Source organism: Rutilus rutilus (assembly GCF_951802725.1).
Source record: "Rutilus rutilus genome assembly, chromosome: 15".
Taxonomy (NCBI): Eukaryota; Metazoa; Chordata; class Actinopteri; order Cypriniformes; family Leuciscidae; genus Rutilus; species Rutilus rutilus.
The window spans coordinates 9,021,278-9,038,391 of record NC_140220.1 but is presented as its reverse complement, the minus strand read 5'-3'; the positions used below and the strand labels follow the sequence as shown (position 1 = coordinate 9,038,391).

General features: G+C 38.1%; 1 protein-coding gene across 2 annotated transcripts in view; it reads right to left on the bottom strand.

Annotated features, from left to right (window-relative positions):
• Window positions 1-17,114, bottom strand: part of nkain2 (sodium/potassium transporting ATPase interacting 2) — a gene marked incomplete at its 3' end in the record, with an annotated part of 169,568 nt that overhangs the window by 8,561 nt on the left and 143,893 nt on the right. The window contains exons 5-6 of one of the 2 annotated variants that reach the window (XM_084432703.1): window positions 7,328-7,388; window positions 929-1,010 (exon numbers count right to left, since the gene is read on the bottom strand). In XM_084432703.1, the coding sequence (XP_084288829.1) occupies window positions 929-1,010; window positions 7,328-7,388 (143 nt within the window). Of the gene's footprint in view, window positions 1-924; window positions 1,011-7,327; window positions 7,389-17,114 lie in introns of those variants that run through there. The other variant, XM_084432704.1, reaches the window with a different exon arrangement.

The following is a 17,114-nucleotide window of genomic DNA, read 5'->3' as shown; positions in this document are numbered from 1 at the left end:
TTTTTTTTGCGAATGGGTGGCAGACTAGAATATAAATCAGATCTGCTGCATAGTTTTGATGTATTTCCCTAATTTTCAGTGACTCCTCCAAACCCTCCTTTAGTTCAGTTTGGTCTTCCATCAAAGAGCTGTCTCTATTTAGATAAAAGGCCTAAGCTTTGATCGCATTGCCGTCTCACCTCCTGGCATAATGGAGTGCATTGTGGACATAAAGGCTGACTCTATAGAACACAATCACCAATTGATCAGTGTCAATAAGCCAAATCCTCTTAAATCTCCCAACGATCACCCAGTCCCACCTCGACTACTTCCTCATAAACATTTAAGCGGCCAACAGAGACTAAGCAAACAGATCACCCCCCCTAATATTGACCAAAGCTATTGTCCCAGCCAGACTGACAATGATATTATTTCTTAGAGATTTTCCACTAGAGATACTCCTAAGGGTTTTGTTTTGCTCCTGATCTGTCACGGACCACTTCTCATAAAACCACTTTGTGGAATGTCCAGCATGTCCAACAGAGAGTGTTGTGAACCCAGACACAAACACGTGAGAGCACAAGAGTCTACAGACTATGGCTGCCGCACAAAACAATTGGGTCCTTATACATTACTTACATTTTACTGTGGTATTCTAATCTGTAAAAAAGTTATTCAAATAAAAAACAAAATTTGTTCAGTAACATAAGAAATAAAATTTGGATTTATTAATTCGACAAAATCATGTTTTTTTCAATAACATGATATACACTTTTGATTGTTTTATTTGACGTAGACAGACAGATAGATAGATAGATAGATAGATAGATAGATAGATAGATAGATAGATAGATAGATAGATAGATAGATAGATAGATAGATAGACAATGTCGTGTGCTAAAAATTAGGTTCGCTTTGATTTAAAACCATTTGTGGTAGTGATACTTACATGTACATTGGTTGTAGTTGCAAATGCGATGTCTTCTGTGGCCCTTGGTAACCGTATGAATCAAACCCTCCTATAAAGTCAACTAAAGAAAAGAGAGAGAGAAAGTATGAGGAAAATGGGGAAAGAACGAGAGGATTATTTAATGCTTTTTAGGGTTGTCGTTCATTCAAACAAGCACCTTTTGGTTTTGTATCCCGTGTGTGTCAGTGTGATAATCATGTGTAGTGGATGAACAGCGACTGTACCCTCTATGAGACTGATATCTTTGGAGGCCGGCTTGTGGCACGCTGCCGGTCGGATAATATGATAGGCTAACATAAGGCAAGCTGACAGGATTAGCCCCCCGGCCCCTCTGTGAGGGCCCACCAGCTGTTTCAGGCCCTGGAAGACCCGGGTATCTGGGCTTTCCACAAAGATGCAAAGGTAATAAAGTGTGTGATAAAGATCCAGGCTTTGGAAATCCAAGGCTCTTTCCTAGACTAACGAACACAGGAGATAAGCTGTGGAATTAGCAGAAAGCTTCTCTCGTGCATCCCAAACAGAAGGAGAGGGGAAGACTGAAATGATTATCATTCTGATGATAGATTTTAGGGGGCATATACCTACAAATCCCCTAATCCACGTAGGTCTCATTGTTGAATTAGACCTTTGTCCTGATCAGTGTTATCTGGGGACCCGCAGAGGTCAGTCTGAAAGCTTGTGCCAGTGTTATAATACAGAGCGTTCACTTCAGTGAGACACTGTTAGCATTTTACACTCTCAACATATATATGTTTATCTGAGCTTGATTGGATTTCATATAATTAATTCTGTAATTTCTTTCAAATTGATTGACAGTCCTAATACAATATTTTAAAACAATTTTTAATTGGATCCAATATAGGATACCAGCTGCGCCTTCTCGCTCTCACATTTTATCTCTCAGACAACTTTAAATTCTCACTGCTTATTGCGCTTAAACGGTCAAAGACACACAAAACAATGTCAAAATGCGGGAGTTGGCGAGTATTCACATAAACAGAGTGTGAATGTAGTAGAAAAAGATAATGCATGTGTAACAGTATAATGGGTCCATGCGTCAGGTCTTAAAGTGACAGCAGCCTAATATACCTGGTGCCAAATTATGAGATAATATTAAACATATGTAGGCCTATATGGCAGTTTTCCCCATGGTTTCAATGCCAAATGTGTGACGTCACAAATCCCACAATATCCAAAAGAGCCGTTTTTGTGATTTGATTAAATAAATGCTTTGATTATGATACGTTTTAAGCCATGAAACTTGCAATGTGTTTTGATGGTACAAAGACCTATTATATGTCAAACGATCAAGGTAAATTTGATTTCACATGTCATGACCCCTTTAAAATGTAGATTACAGATTACATTACTCCAGTCTTCAGTGTGACTTTTGATCAATCTAATGCATTGTTGCTGAATAAATATATTCATTTCTGTAACATCTTACTGACCCCAAACTTTAAAATGCAAGGGCATATAAAAAAGATTTAAAATGGAAAACATTTAAACATCCAAACATCCAAAAATTGGAAGAAATTTAAGCTACTGTGCGCTGCACTTCAGAACATTCTCATGTTAATGTCCTTTATAAACATAACTGCAGGGGGTAAATGTTAAAATAGATTGCCTTGAGGCAGATATGTGCCCTTAAACAGCTTTTAAAACATTTCCCCTTCCCAATGGAACAAATATCTCAAGTTGTTTTACTGCTGAAATTCCTCCTAGCTAGTCCTGCCAAGATAATGGGAAATGCTGGGATCACTGATCCAGTAATGAAGTAAAAAAACAAAGCGGACAGATCGAGGGTCTATGGGCCGCCTTGAGCTACAGCATTAGCATTCAAAGACATACAACAACCATCTCTCGACCTCAACAAAATGACTCAAATAGCTATTTATTCTGCTTTAAGCGACACATCCCAGAAAGGAGCCATTTCAGTGGCACCGGCGCTGCAGGGAATTAGGCTGAGATGGACGTTTTCTCCTCACAGACTCCATATAGCAAAGCTTTACGAGTTTTATTGTTTTGGCTTCGCCCTTCCAAAGCTTTTCCTCCGACAAAGGCATTTGTAAACCGCACGTGGTGCACAAAGACTATCAGCATGAGTTCCCACCTCCCTGCAACCACAAAGCCTGATTGCATATCCCCAAAAGGAAAGCCTTAACCTAATTTCCTTGTTATAGATGCAAAAAGTGTTTCCCCACAACTTGTGCGCATTGACACTTCCTAATTCTCTCGCTCTTGTTTTTTCATTCTCTCAGAGGCAGACTCATTTAAATACTGTCCTTTCTTTAAATGGGCCCTGGGACGTTACCCTTGATAGTAGCTGTAATTACGTGCGGACCGTGTTGATTGGTTTGAGCTGTTCATTACCTTTGCGGAGGTGCTTCATGTACTATATTAATTAAAGCCGTAATGGCCAATATGGCTTTCTGATTAGTGTTTCTACATGCCTCAGGGACCAAGCCATCAATATCGTTCACCTGCTTGGAGGATTCAGAGCTTCAACCATTATATTCCTCAGTAGAATCTTCCTATGGCCACCTTTGGAACATCAACACCGTTGATAAAATCTCAGTGGACACTAAAATTGCCATGCAGCCGCGTGTCTTTCATCACAAGCGCTCCGCCAGTCACTCAAACCGCTACCCATGGACTGATTGGGAGAGACTTTCAAGAAGGATTTCCAATTACACAGATGTTCTAGAATCTCTTCTGATCACTGATTGAGGCAATCAGGAACCTCATTGGACACCAGGAGCGCTGCTGAATTAAGTTTGAGGAAGTTAACCGAACAGAGAGGCGGCAGAAGTTTTTGCGATGCAAAGCTCATAGCTCATTTGACTAATCTAATGCCAATAAACTGGTTTATGTGAGAGGATGAAATTATTTCGTTTTTGAACACATTGCTTAATTGGAGAGTTTTATTCATAAGGCTGAATAAGGCTGTTGCACATAATCTGCAAATTTCTAGGGATTCTGATTTAAAGGGATAGTTCACTTTGAAATTAATTTTTGATATGTTTTAGCTTACCTCAAGGGCATCCAAGATGTAGGTGTCTTTGTTTCCGCAGTAGTTTCAATTTTGATATTTTTAGGTCAAACCGTTCTTGTCTGTCAGTCATATAATGCAGGTCGATGGTCACTGTCTCAAAACCCAAGCACAGAGTCCAAATTAAAACAATTCCCCATCGTCCAAATTAAACAATTCCCCATCGTAAGTACACATTGATGGCCTAAGACACGAAACGAGCGGTTTGTGTGAGAAAACGAACAGTATTTATATCGTTGTTATCTCTTGAACACAGCACACGTCCAAATGATCTGACGGCGCGGGCGGGTATAGATGTATACACTAGATGTCGCTTGGCTACGGTTTCGTTCCAATGAACTGCAGTAGCCAAGGCGACATCTATGTATATATCTATACCCGCCCGCGCCGTCAGATCATTTGGACGTGTGCTGTGTTCAAGAGATAACAACGATATAAATACTGTTCGTTTTCTGACTGACAGACAAGAACGGTTTGACCTAAAAATATCAAAATTGAAACTACTGCGGAAAAAAAGACACCTACATCTTGGATGCCCTTGAGGTAAGCTAAAACATACCAAAATTTTATTTCAAAGTGAACTATCCCTTTAAGATGCTTTTTTTCACCACAGGAAGGTGAAGCCTCATCAGCATAATATATTAATGCTTTGCCAAGACGCTTTAAGCTTGACGTCAACTAGTCACTGATCATGGCCTATAGAGGACACAACAGGATAAGAAATCTTACAGTCCACATTTACGCTATGTTTCCAATAGTTAAAATGACAAATAAATGCATACTCCGAGAGTGTTCCACAAGATATGTTTCATTTTACCATATGTTTGATTATACAACCTCATCTGGAACGCACCAACAGCTCAAGGTTCAGGCTTATTTGTTCATTGATGATGTCATCAGCTACTTTAATCACATAAATGTCGACTTGAAGTCGTTCAACCCATGATATATATTCTCTGAATACTTTTAGCATGCTATTGAATATGGCAGTGTTAATGTTTTGGGTTTTGTCGGACTAGATCTGTTATGCTGCTGCAGAGAAAGTATAGACTTGCTTCTCCTAATAATAGATACACAGACACACTGCTGTGAGCATGTAAGATAGCAGATCTACGCAGGTGGAGCTGGGGGAGGTGGAGGGTTTCAAAGGAACTCTGATAGCGCACTACAGGACTAGCTTACAGCAAACAGTGAACCATACTATTTAAATGTTGAGCAATTTCAGAGGCAAATCAGCTTGTGCCATGCGGTAATGATGTGATTGCTTACAGATTGCATGCAAATGACCTATCAGCCTGCGCCCTCTAGAGTTTCATGACTGAACTATATCAGGGGCATGCAGGCCAAATAAGCTGCGAATGCTCTGCATACCCAAGCCATAAATATTGACATGCTAATTAATATAAACACAATAAATTACTTGTTTGGGGTGTACCATAAAGCCCACATTTGTTAGGCTTTGTCTTGTATTTTCAATGCATTTTATATGTATCGTCATCATTGTCCCGCATTCTCATTGGCTTGCTGGCATCTGGGGGATTTCATGCACAAGGAAATCTGCGAAGGGAATCCCTTATAATCCTTTAATTATTTAATTCCTTTATTATTATTATTTATTAAATAATAAATTATATATATATATATATATATATATATATATATATATATATATATATATATATATATATATATATATATATAAATCAAATGAATTCAGCCTTAGTGAGCATAGGAGTATTCAAGCATTCAAAAGCATAAAAAAAATATATATATATATAATGGATCACGCTCTGGCTTGGACCAACATCCCAATGAACTCATGCATAAAACTCAAATACACACAAATATCCTGGACTAATAGAACATCATGCTACACTGGATGTATTCTGCCACAGGGCTCCCTCTTCGTGATCTTAAAGTGTAGTGAAGGGACTCCGTTTAATGAGAGGCTGACCCTCCAAATACGGCCATGCTTAATTACACACAGAGTAAAGTTTAATGATTCTGATTACTCTGATTGTGAAATTATAAAATGCATTGAAAATACAGGACAAAGAAGGAGGATGCCTAACAAATAAACAGCCACACACACACTTTTACGTGCATCTCTTTCTGTTTTAGTTGCTTGGTGATGAGAGAATGATGAGAAAAGGGGAAAATAAGGATTGCCTCTGCAAGAGAACAACAGTATTGATCTTGTATGCCAGGTTTAGGCTGCATATCCTTTGTTATTGTAGCTATATTCCTCAAAAGGCTCTCCCAAGAAAAAGTTGCAAGCATCTGAAGGCAAAACACAGTAAATGAATAGAGTTTCTTTATTCTGTGGAACACAAATGGGGAAATGTTGCCCACTGTTTTCAATATAATGAAAGTGAAACAACAAAAAAAGCACCATAAAAGTATCATAAAAGTGGTGCATATTCCAAGTCTAATGAAGGTATATGATTTGCATTCTCTTTTTGTGTTCCAAAGAAATAAAGTCATACAGGTTTGGTTACATGCGAGCAAGTAAATGACCAGAATTTTCATTTTGGGTGAACTATTCCTTATACATGGGGTATTATCACTCAGTTCATTGTGATTATTATGCTTTACAATCTTTTATCAGGACGGAAGGCGATTAAAGAGTTTGATCCATGTGTCTCAGAGTGGCAGTGGCTGCAGTGGTGCTAAGTGTGGTCGTCTGAACATTACAATGGGAACAGTTTTATTCCTTGCTTTAAAACACAAGGCCACAGGCTGGTCGTTTAGGATCAATAAAAGCAATCTTTTAGATTCTGGAACATCTAAATTCAACTGTTTACTGGGGCATTCAAACTAGGCTAAAGAGCTGTCACCAAGAGCAGGAAACAAATATTCCCCCACAATGCTAATGTGTAAAGTGCATGCTCGATATCTGTGAATATAAAAATCTGATAGCGTGATCCAGTTTGGTTTATATATAAATATATATCTATATAGAAGTTTAGGTTTTAAACTAAAAATAAGATTAAACAAGTCATATTAGATGCTTCTTTCAAATTCTTTCAAAGTAAACGCCACTAGGTAAAACAAACTGTAATTTGCACCACTGTCTGTTCAGAATAAATGAAAAGAAGCCTAGCGTTGGGGATTTGTTGCTTTCTCCTGTTTTACTGAACTATCAAACCGTGACCCCAAAACCGAGATACGCACCGAACTAAGACTTCTGTGTACCTTTACACCCCTAGTATATATATATATATATGCTTTCTACCTACATAAACACAATGTAATTTTAGATCTCATACATATATTTAAAGTTGAACAAAAACACACTCATGACTCAGTTATGAAGATATACTCACAGCTGTCCTCCTCTTCTGAAATGAGCTTCACAACATAACAGGCATAGATGAACCCAGCGAGCTGTGAAGAGAACAGAAAACAACACTGATTAGAATAATCAGCCGCACTAATCAATTTCCCTATATTAAGGTTAAGAGTAAGGCAACAAATGGAACTGGAATAATAATGTTTCCCAAACAGGTTTCCCAAACATTCCCAGCACTCCTTTTGTGTTGTTCTGACAGACTGTCTGGAAACTTTAAGTTGATGTTGGATCAAAAATTAAAACTAAAAATTGAAGTAAACTAGTGGCTCTTTTCAAGTGTAAGTACAAGAAGAAACATTTCCCTATGCTAAAAATAAACTTTTCTAATATACACACATTTGATTTAAAATGTAAAATATTCTTTCTCAAGAAACTGACCAAAATGATTGAGGAATCCACGTTTATGTTTTGGTCAAATGAGAGAGAATCTGTATTAAAAACAGGAGAGAATGAGGAGATCAAAGATAGAGGATGGTAGGCATATTTTCATTGATGAAACAGGTGTTGTATCGGCGAGAGCTTCACATCAAACTGAGACACCGCCACAGGAAATGGGTCTTTAGAGCAATGAGGACAGAGCGAAGCAGAAATGTTGGAGCCTCATCGTCTCTGTCGCTCCAAAACACAGCACTTCTGAATCCTACAAGCCCGCGGAAGCACAAAGCTCCTATTTTCCTGGCTCTGAATCACTCATCAGCGTCCGTGTTTAATGAAAAAGTCGGTCGGTGGCACACTTGGGACTTGAAGAGGGATAAATGTGAAATGATGATGAAAAGATCGTACGAGAATTTCGAGGACTGTAAACACATTTACTGGACAAACAAAAGGCTTGGATCTACACGGAGCAGACTCTTTAAAAAGCTCAGGGAGCACAGCTGTGGTTTTTAGAAACCCTCTTCATCAGAGAGCCCTGTTGTTGTGTGTTAAACCCGTGATTTTATAGAACTGGACTGATTGGACATCTCTGATCGAATCAAGAGAAATTATAGAGTGGGACAGCTTGAAGTCCATTCGTCTGCACCGCAAAATCAAGGTCTACAAGACCAGCACAAACACAAAGTTTACTTGAGTTTATTCCAAGTAATGAGGTGACCAGTTGCTTTTTAAATTTTACCTATACACTTATATGTTACTATTATTTAATAACAAATACACACAAAAACCTTTCAGTTCCGTATATGTGGGAAGAAAAAGGTATGAATAAAGGTGTAGAAACGTTGTAGGAGTTATGTTAGTATGTGTTGAGCCTGTTGGGTAGTGTAGTTCTAGAAAGTGTGTATCATGAGTCAGTCATATACAGAGCACCATATAGGGCCCTATCTTGCACCCAGCGCAATTGACTTTGTACACGGAGGCACGTATCATTCCTATTTTGCAGAAGCACGTCGGTTAACTAAGAAATACACTTGCGCTCCCCGGGGCGGTTCAGCGCAAAGAGGAGGCGTGTTCCGGCGCAAACGTTCCCTCATGCTATTTTACAGGTTTAGAAAACAATTGCGCCACTAACCAAAAAAAAACAGTTTAAAGTCAGTGGCGCGTTGCGCATGTTATTCATATGCTATTTTAAGGGCGCATGCTTGGCCTTAATCAATGTAGCGTGTGCACAACGCGCATACACTTTGATTCTCTCATCTACACACAGACGCAGCAGTTATCATTTTTGCAAATCATACATTATTACGAAAGATAAATAGATAGATAGATAGATAGATAGATACATAGATAGATAGATAGATAGATAGATAGTTTATTATAAAAGCATACATCTAGCTTACACATTTACCCAAATTATCATACGCCTGTTTAACCGAAGTTAATTGGGTGTGTTTCTCCATCCCCAACGTCCCTGACGGGAACGTCGGTCTCCTCGGCTGTGAACCGCTCCTCGCGTGCGCCTGGCAAATCCGCCGTTATAATAGGAATCCGCTTTAGAACAAGCGCGCCTGCTCTTAAAGGGAATGTGAGATGTCGCTCTGATTGGTTTATTTCACGTTACGCCCAAACCACACCTATGAATAATGAAGCTACTTCAGACCAACCCATTTTAGATTTGTGCCAGGCGCAAGAGTCATTTATCCCGCCGGGAAAATAGCAACAGCGCCAAGACCCGCCCACAAAGTTACTTGCGCTTTGCACTTGCGTTTCAGATCGTTAAAATAGGGCCCATAGTCTTTCCTTCAGCTGTAGTAAATAAATCTTAGTACTTCAGTAAAATCCAGTTGAATTCATTACTTATAGTTGTTCATACTTAATAATGATTTAAAATATATAATACTAATTTATATTATAAATAACTATTGTAATATAATATGGTTAATTGATGTTCAGCAAATTCTGAATTTTCAGCAAAGCTGAATTTTCTTCATCATTATTCCAGGCTTCGGTCACATGATTCTTCAGAAATCATTCTAATATGCTGATTTGATGCTCAAGAAACATCTTTATATTATTTTCAGTGTTGAAAACAGGTATTTTTGTGGAAACCGTTATACCTTTTTTCAGGTTTTTCTGATGAAAAGAACAGCATTTATTTTTAAATGATTTTTGTATCAATGTAATGCATCCTTGCTGAATAAAAGTATCAATTTCTTTCCAAAAAAAAAAAAAAAACCTTACTGACCACAAACCTTTAAAAGGTAGTAAAAAAAAATCTAAGCACTTCCACTATGGACAAGAGAGACACGTTAATGGTAAGAAAAAGTAACACAAAATAACCTTTTATGAGTAACCCAACATGTTATTTTTAAAAGTAATGTTCCTCAACACTGTGCCACATGCGCTTAGAGCAAATGTACTTTGACATACAGTACTCCTAAAAAGGCCACCCAGACTTGAGCTTATAATTAAGAGGCTGAGCGCCATTTGCTTTTCTACGAGATACAAACTCGTGTCCCCTCAGGGGATGCTCTAGAATGCGTCCGTGTTTACAAGAGTGTTTATGTATCGTCATTTCTTATCATTTGAGCAGTTCATTTAACTAAACTCACAGAATAAACTGTCCAGGACTGCATTCCCGGTCCAATCCCTCCAGATAATCACAGTGCGGCAGTAAATGGGAGGATTTAGGATTCCGAGAATACCTCAAGGTCTTGCTCTCATTTACACGGAATAATGTACCACTCCCTCCTCCTTCCCAGCGGCAGTGGAGAGCATGAGGCCACACTCACACACATGCAATCCGTACCCAGACAGGGTCATTTACATAATACCGCACAGCTATGTGAAGGACAAGGGCCCAATGTGCAGTCACCTCGGCTCAGCACGTATTGGGCCAGACAGTATTCTGGTTCCCAGTTCCTTGGATACAGCAAGCAGCATGGATGAGGAGACAATGGAGGCGGCTAGCAGCCAGCATCTGTGTGTTTGTGTGGGGAAAGGGGTGGATTAGGGTTCAACATGCACAATGCAGGCTGCTCTTTTGATTACCTGATGCTATCATCTGCCCCATTGTGTTTGCAAAAGATGTAAACCAAATTAGTGGGCTGTAATAAAAATAGTCTGTACTAGCTGTGTGATACAGAGCAGAGCAAAAGACTTGGAATGGAATGGTGGCAAACTGTTTACTCCAATTTGGCAAAAAATAACATGCTAAATAACAGCATGGCTAAAGGAAATATACAAATAAAATGTAATGTAGAACAAATAATGTAGAACCATAAATATCAATACATACTTCAAAATGTACTTTTAGACCAGAAAAACATTTCCAATATTACATTACATTTTGGAACAAATATATATTATACACATTTTTTTTTTTTTTTGTACAAAACAAATATATATAATGAAAACATATAGAAAATTTATGTAAATATATTACTACTCAATGCATACATTACTATACAAAAAGTACTAGACACAATACTCACAATGTAAATGGAAGGTCAAGTGAAGCACACTGCATTGTGGGACACATATTCCACACACTGTAAAAAGTGATCAGGTGACTTAAAATTGTCAAGAAAATAAACTACATGTGTAATTGAAAAAATAAAGTTATGTTAATTTGACAATTCCACATAACTTAATTTTTCCAATTACGCATGACGTTTATTTACTTATTCATTTTATGGCAATGGGTTTCCTCACTTTTTTAAAGGTCCCATTGCATGAAAATTTCAGTTTATGAGGTTTTTTAACCTTAATACGAGTTCCCCTAGCCTGCCTATGGTCCCCCAGTGGCTAGACATTTTGATGGGTGTAAACCAAGCCCTGGGTATTTTTATGTTGTCATAAGGGGAAAGGTTACCTCCCCTTTCTCGTCTTTGCCCGCAAAGAGAATTTGGCCCGCCCATGAGAAAATGAGCTGCGCGAGCGCGATATTGGTTTTTCCTCGAGAGACATCATGGCTTGCAAACGAGCGAAGCATGGCAGATGCTCAGTGTTTGGATGTACAAATGAACACAAAAGTATTTTTTTAGTTCCTTCATCCGAGCCTCTGAAGAACCAGTGGGTTATGTGAATTTCTGATGTGTAATTGTTCAAGTTCAGACAGATAATCTTTCTCTCAAAGTCGTTCAATACGGTTTATGCATCAGTAAATCAAGCCAGTGACTAAACGATCAACTTCATGTCGTTTCTCTAAGTAGGATGAAAATAATCTTACTTAAACTGTGATTAATATATATACAGAAAGCGATCAAAGAACAATCCCTTTCCAATCGCCCAAGCTGTCAATCATACACAGCGCGAGTTTATCTGGACACTTGCCAAAACTCGTTATGAAATCAATTGACGCTGTTACACTGCACAATGAAGCTCTTACTGTACTTACCTCATGTTTGCATTGGTGAAATCATTAGTGAGAGTGCAGAAACTGCGTTGCAATGATAAGATCTTCATTCACGCGATCAACAGGCTGTCATCTGTTCAATGCTCATCACTGCAACCTTTTATGTGATGGAAATAGATCTAAATACTTAAAAAACTTCTCACGATTCGTTAATTCTGATAGCTATAATAGTAAAAACGTATAATAGCTGTAATAGTAAAAGTTTTCGAGAGAGTTCCACATGTAATGCGAGATATTTCTGCAAGCATGTCAGCCAATCACAGCAGTGGGCGTTTACACTGAAGTCTCACAGCAGACACGCCCCTTCAAACACAGCGTTCAAATCAGAGGCTAAAATCAGGCTAGGAAATATGCCTTTTATTTCTAAATTATAACAACTTTTGATCTAAAAAACATACTAACATTATAAGGGCACCCCAGGAAACATTCTAAAACAATAAAATAATCCATGCAATGGGACCTTTAAGTTAAGTCAACTGATCACTTTTTACAGTGCACTCCACAGTCATCTGGATATTCCATGCATGTAGAAAACTTAGAGACTGCAAAAATGAGTAATCATAAGAAATGAGAGTAAGAGTTGAATGATAGTGTGCTACTCTAAACAGCTCTCTCTCTCTCTCTCTCTCTCTCTCTCTCTCTCTCTCTCTCTCTCTCTCTCTCTCTCTCTCTCTCTCTCTCTCTCTCTCTCTCTCTCTCACACACACACACACACACACACACACACACACACACACACACACACACACACACACACACACACACACACACACACACACACACACGTTGTTGTATTGTGTACCCTCTTTCTCTGCCATGTCATTCCCAATAGACAAGACTGAATTTAGATTCTATACATGTGAATAATACATGCAGGGTTTCTAAAGAGGTGCTAAATAATTGAGGATGCATCTGGGAGCAAGGATTGATCTCGATGCAAGTGTCTTAAAGTTGAACCTCACGTACAAGCTTGCTCATTCTTCATCACCTGCAGTTTCGATTAACGAGTTTTAATGTTTAATATGTTTATCTTCAAAGCATGGAGCAACTCGATTCACTTCACTTTGAAAAAAGGCTTTAGCACGTTAGCAACGCAAATGTTATTGAAGCTACATCCACTACAAAGACACAGAAACAGGCTGCATGTCTTACATGACACAGAATAGCAAAACTTTGTGTGCTTATTAACACTGATTTACATCCTATTACAGTCAGAATAAAGAATGTATCTCCCATATAAGTGCCTCTGAATACATTCATTTATCAAAACAAAAGATAAAAACAAAACAAAAATGTACAGCATTATTTGAAATGAAGTGAACTGACTTGACAGGAAATAGCTTGATTGTCTCTTCCAGCACAAGGTCATCTTTGATCAGCCTTGTACATCCACTCAAGCTTGAAATATTTTGGGTAGTTGTACAAAGCTACCATTTAGCCATTAACATCGAACTAGTTTCCACTGAATGATATCTATAATATTAAAAGAAGTGCAGTGCACTTCAACAAATCATTTCACTATTATTCATTTTCTGCAATTTTATGAAGAAGTGACAAGTCTTTTTCATTCCTCTCTCTGACCCTGAGAATTTAAAGGTCTGTTTTTATTTTTTTGCTGCTGTAATAAAATAAAATAAATGTAAGCTATCCAAAATATTACACACTACAGTACAAAAGTTTGGAGTCAGTAAGAATAAGAATTAAAAAAATATGAATCCTTTTATTCAGCAAGGATGCATTAAAGGACAATTCCGGTGAAAAATGAACCTAGGGGTAATTAACACATGGTTACCGAGTCGATCGTTCTCTGGGATGCGTTTTCATGATAATCGAATGTAAAGAGTTTTATCTCTAAAAACAGATTAGCTTATAACGCTAGTATATGGGGTATAGAATAAGTCAAAGTAAATCGCTAGTTAAAGGGATAGTTCACTTTGAAATAAAATTTTGGTATGTTTTAGCTTACCTCAAGGGCATCCAAGATGTAGGTGTCTTTTTTTCCGCAGTAGTTTCAATTTTGATATTTTTAGGTCAAACCGTTCTTGTCTGTCAGTCATATAATGCAGGTCTATGGTCATTGTCTCAAAACACAAGCACAGAGTCCAAATTAAAACAATTCCCCATCGTCCAAATTAAACAATTCCCCATCGTAAGTACACATTGATGGCCTAAGACACGAAACGAGCGGTTTGTGTGAGAAAACGAACAGTATTTATATCGTTGTTATCTCTTGAACACAGCACACGTCCAAATGATCTGACGGCGCGGGCGGGTATAGATATATAAATAGATGTCGCCTTGGCTACTGCAGTTCATTGGAACGAAACCGTAGCCAAGCGACATCTAGTGTATACATCTATACCCGCCCGCGGGCGGGTATAGATGAATACACTAGATGTCGCCTTCTCTACTGCAGTTCATTGGAACGAAACCGTAGCCAAGGCGACATCTATGTATATATCTATACCCGCCCGCGCCGTCAGATCATTTGGACGTGTGCTGTGTTCAAGAGATAACAACGATATAAATACTGTTCGTTTTCTCACACAAACCGCTCGTTTCGTGTCTTAGGCCATCAATGTGTACTTACGATGGGGAATTGTTTCATTTGGACGATGGGGAATTGTTTTAATTTGGACTCTGTGCTTGTGTTTTGAGACAGTGACCATAGACCTGCATTATATGACTGACAGACAAGAACGGTTTGACCTAAAAATATCAAAATTGAAACTACTGCGGAAACAAAGACACCTACATCTTGGATGCCCTTGAGGTAAGCTAAACCATATCAAAAATTAATTTCAAAGTGAACTATCCCTTTAATACCACTAACAAGGCTCAAAATAGCCTCACACTAACACGGTAGCATAATGAGGGTCCCTACATGCAAACCGAAGCATTGAGAACTTTGTAAGTGTAAAGACAGTTTAATAAGAAGATACTTTATAAAGACAGTACATTACGCGTATACAGGCAGGAGCCATCTTGGAAAACAGTCTCGACTAGTCGAGTCACGAACGCCGTGCTAAGTGAGATGAACTGTGACTTGGAATCTCATATGGTCCGTTGTTTCCGGAAGAATAACCAGATATAATTCATGCATTTCCATGTAATTAGATTTCACAAACGTAATTCCTATCGACCAGCTCACTTAGCACAGCGTTCGTGACTCGACTAGTCGAGACTGTTTTCCAAGATGGCTCCTGCCTGTATACGCGTAATGTACTGTCTTTATAAAGAATCTTCTTATTAAACTGTCTGTACACTTACAAAGTTCTCAATGCTTCGGTTTGCATGTAGGGACCCTCATTATGCTACCGTGTTAGTGTGAGGCTATTTTGAGCCTTGTTAGTGGTATTAACTAGTGATTTACTTTTACTTATTCTATGCCCCATATACTAGCGTTATAAGCTAATCTGTTTTTAGAGATAAAACTCTTTACATTCGATTATCATGAAAACGCATCCCAGAGAACGATCGACTCGGTAACCATGTGTTAATTACCCCTAGGTTCATTTTTCACCGGAATTGTCCTTTAAATTGATCAAAAATGACAGTAAGGACTTTTGCATTGTTACAAAAATCTATTTCAAATAAATGCTGTTCTTTTGAACTTTCTGTTCATCAAAACAACCAACTGAGCATATTAGAATGATTTCTGAAGGATCATGTGACACTGAAGACTAGAGTAATGATGCTGGAAATTTAGCTTTGCCATCGCAGGAATAAATTACATATTAAAATATATTAAAATAGAAAAAAGTTATTTTAAATTGTAATAATATTTTACAATATTACTGTTTGCAGCCTTGGTGAGCATGAGAGACTTCATTTAAAAAGTACAAAATCTTGCAGACCCAACAAAAGAAAAATATTCGGATGAATGCTGTTCTCTGCTGTTTCTTCGCTTTCATTAAGATCTGTTCTTACAGTTTCCTACATAACCTACTTTCTCTTTCACTTTTTTTCTGGGCAGAATAGCTTGGCTTAATCAATTTAGGATGTTGACACAGCATCAGTCAACCCATTTCTGTGGCAATGTGGATGCCTGCTTCAAACTGCGCTCTCGCACTTGCCGGCTTGGACTAATTCACATGTCCTTGACTTCCTCCTCGGGCGCTGAGCCTCTCTCCAGGTGGGCTGCTCACTCCTGGCTTTTATAGACTGCGCTAGTGAGCTACTTAACATGCCAACAACCACCCGTGTTCTGACGCACCAAACGTCTTCTGCAATCTTCCAAGTGCAAACACTTATTCGAAGCCAGACGGCTTTATGTTTTTTTTTTTTTTTTTTTTTTACACAGCATTCTCAGCACAAATCAAGGGTGAATGCTTTATACACTCTTTATGAAATGATTTAAATAGACAACCGGTAAGAACGGCCGTCTTCTTGTAAAACGCGGACAGCTGACACGAAGAAATGCTGATTATATTGCCGTTGGGGTCTTTTATAGGGCGAGAGGAGAAGTGATGTGTTTTTTATTACTCATCGTGGTAAAGTCAAACTGTTTTTTCAGTAAATCAACCAACACACAATAACAACTTTACAATAAGGTTTCATTTGTTAACATAGTTAACCCAACTAACCCATGTACATTTGTTACTGTATGTGTTAATCTTTGTTAACATATAGTTAATAAAAATACAGCTGTTCATTTAATGTTACTTCACAGTGCATTAACTAATGTTAACAAATACAACTTTGGATTTTAATAATGTATTAGTAAATGTTTAAATTAACATTAACAAAGATTAATAAATGCTGGAAGTGCAGTTCATTATTAGTCCATGTCAACTAATGTAGTTAACTAATGTTAACAAATGAAACCTTATTGTAAAGTGTTGTCATAATAATCATAACTGCTACTCGAAATGAAGGTTAAGGGTTTGTTCAAATCCCTAAGTATTAAACTTCCCTGCATAAATCATCTAATAGAGACAAAGACTCTATCTATTGACTTGGGCCAGTA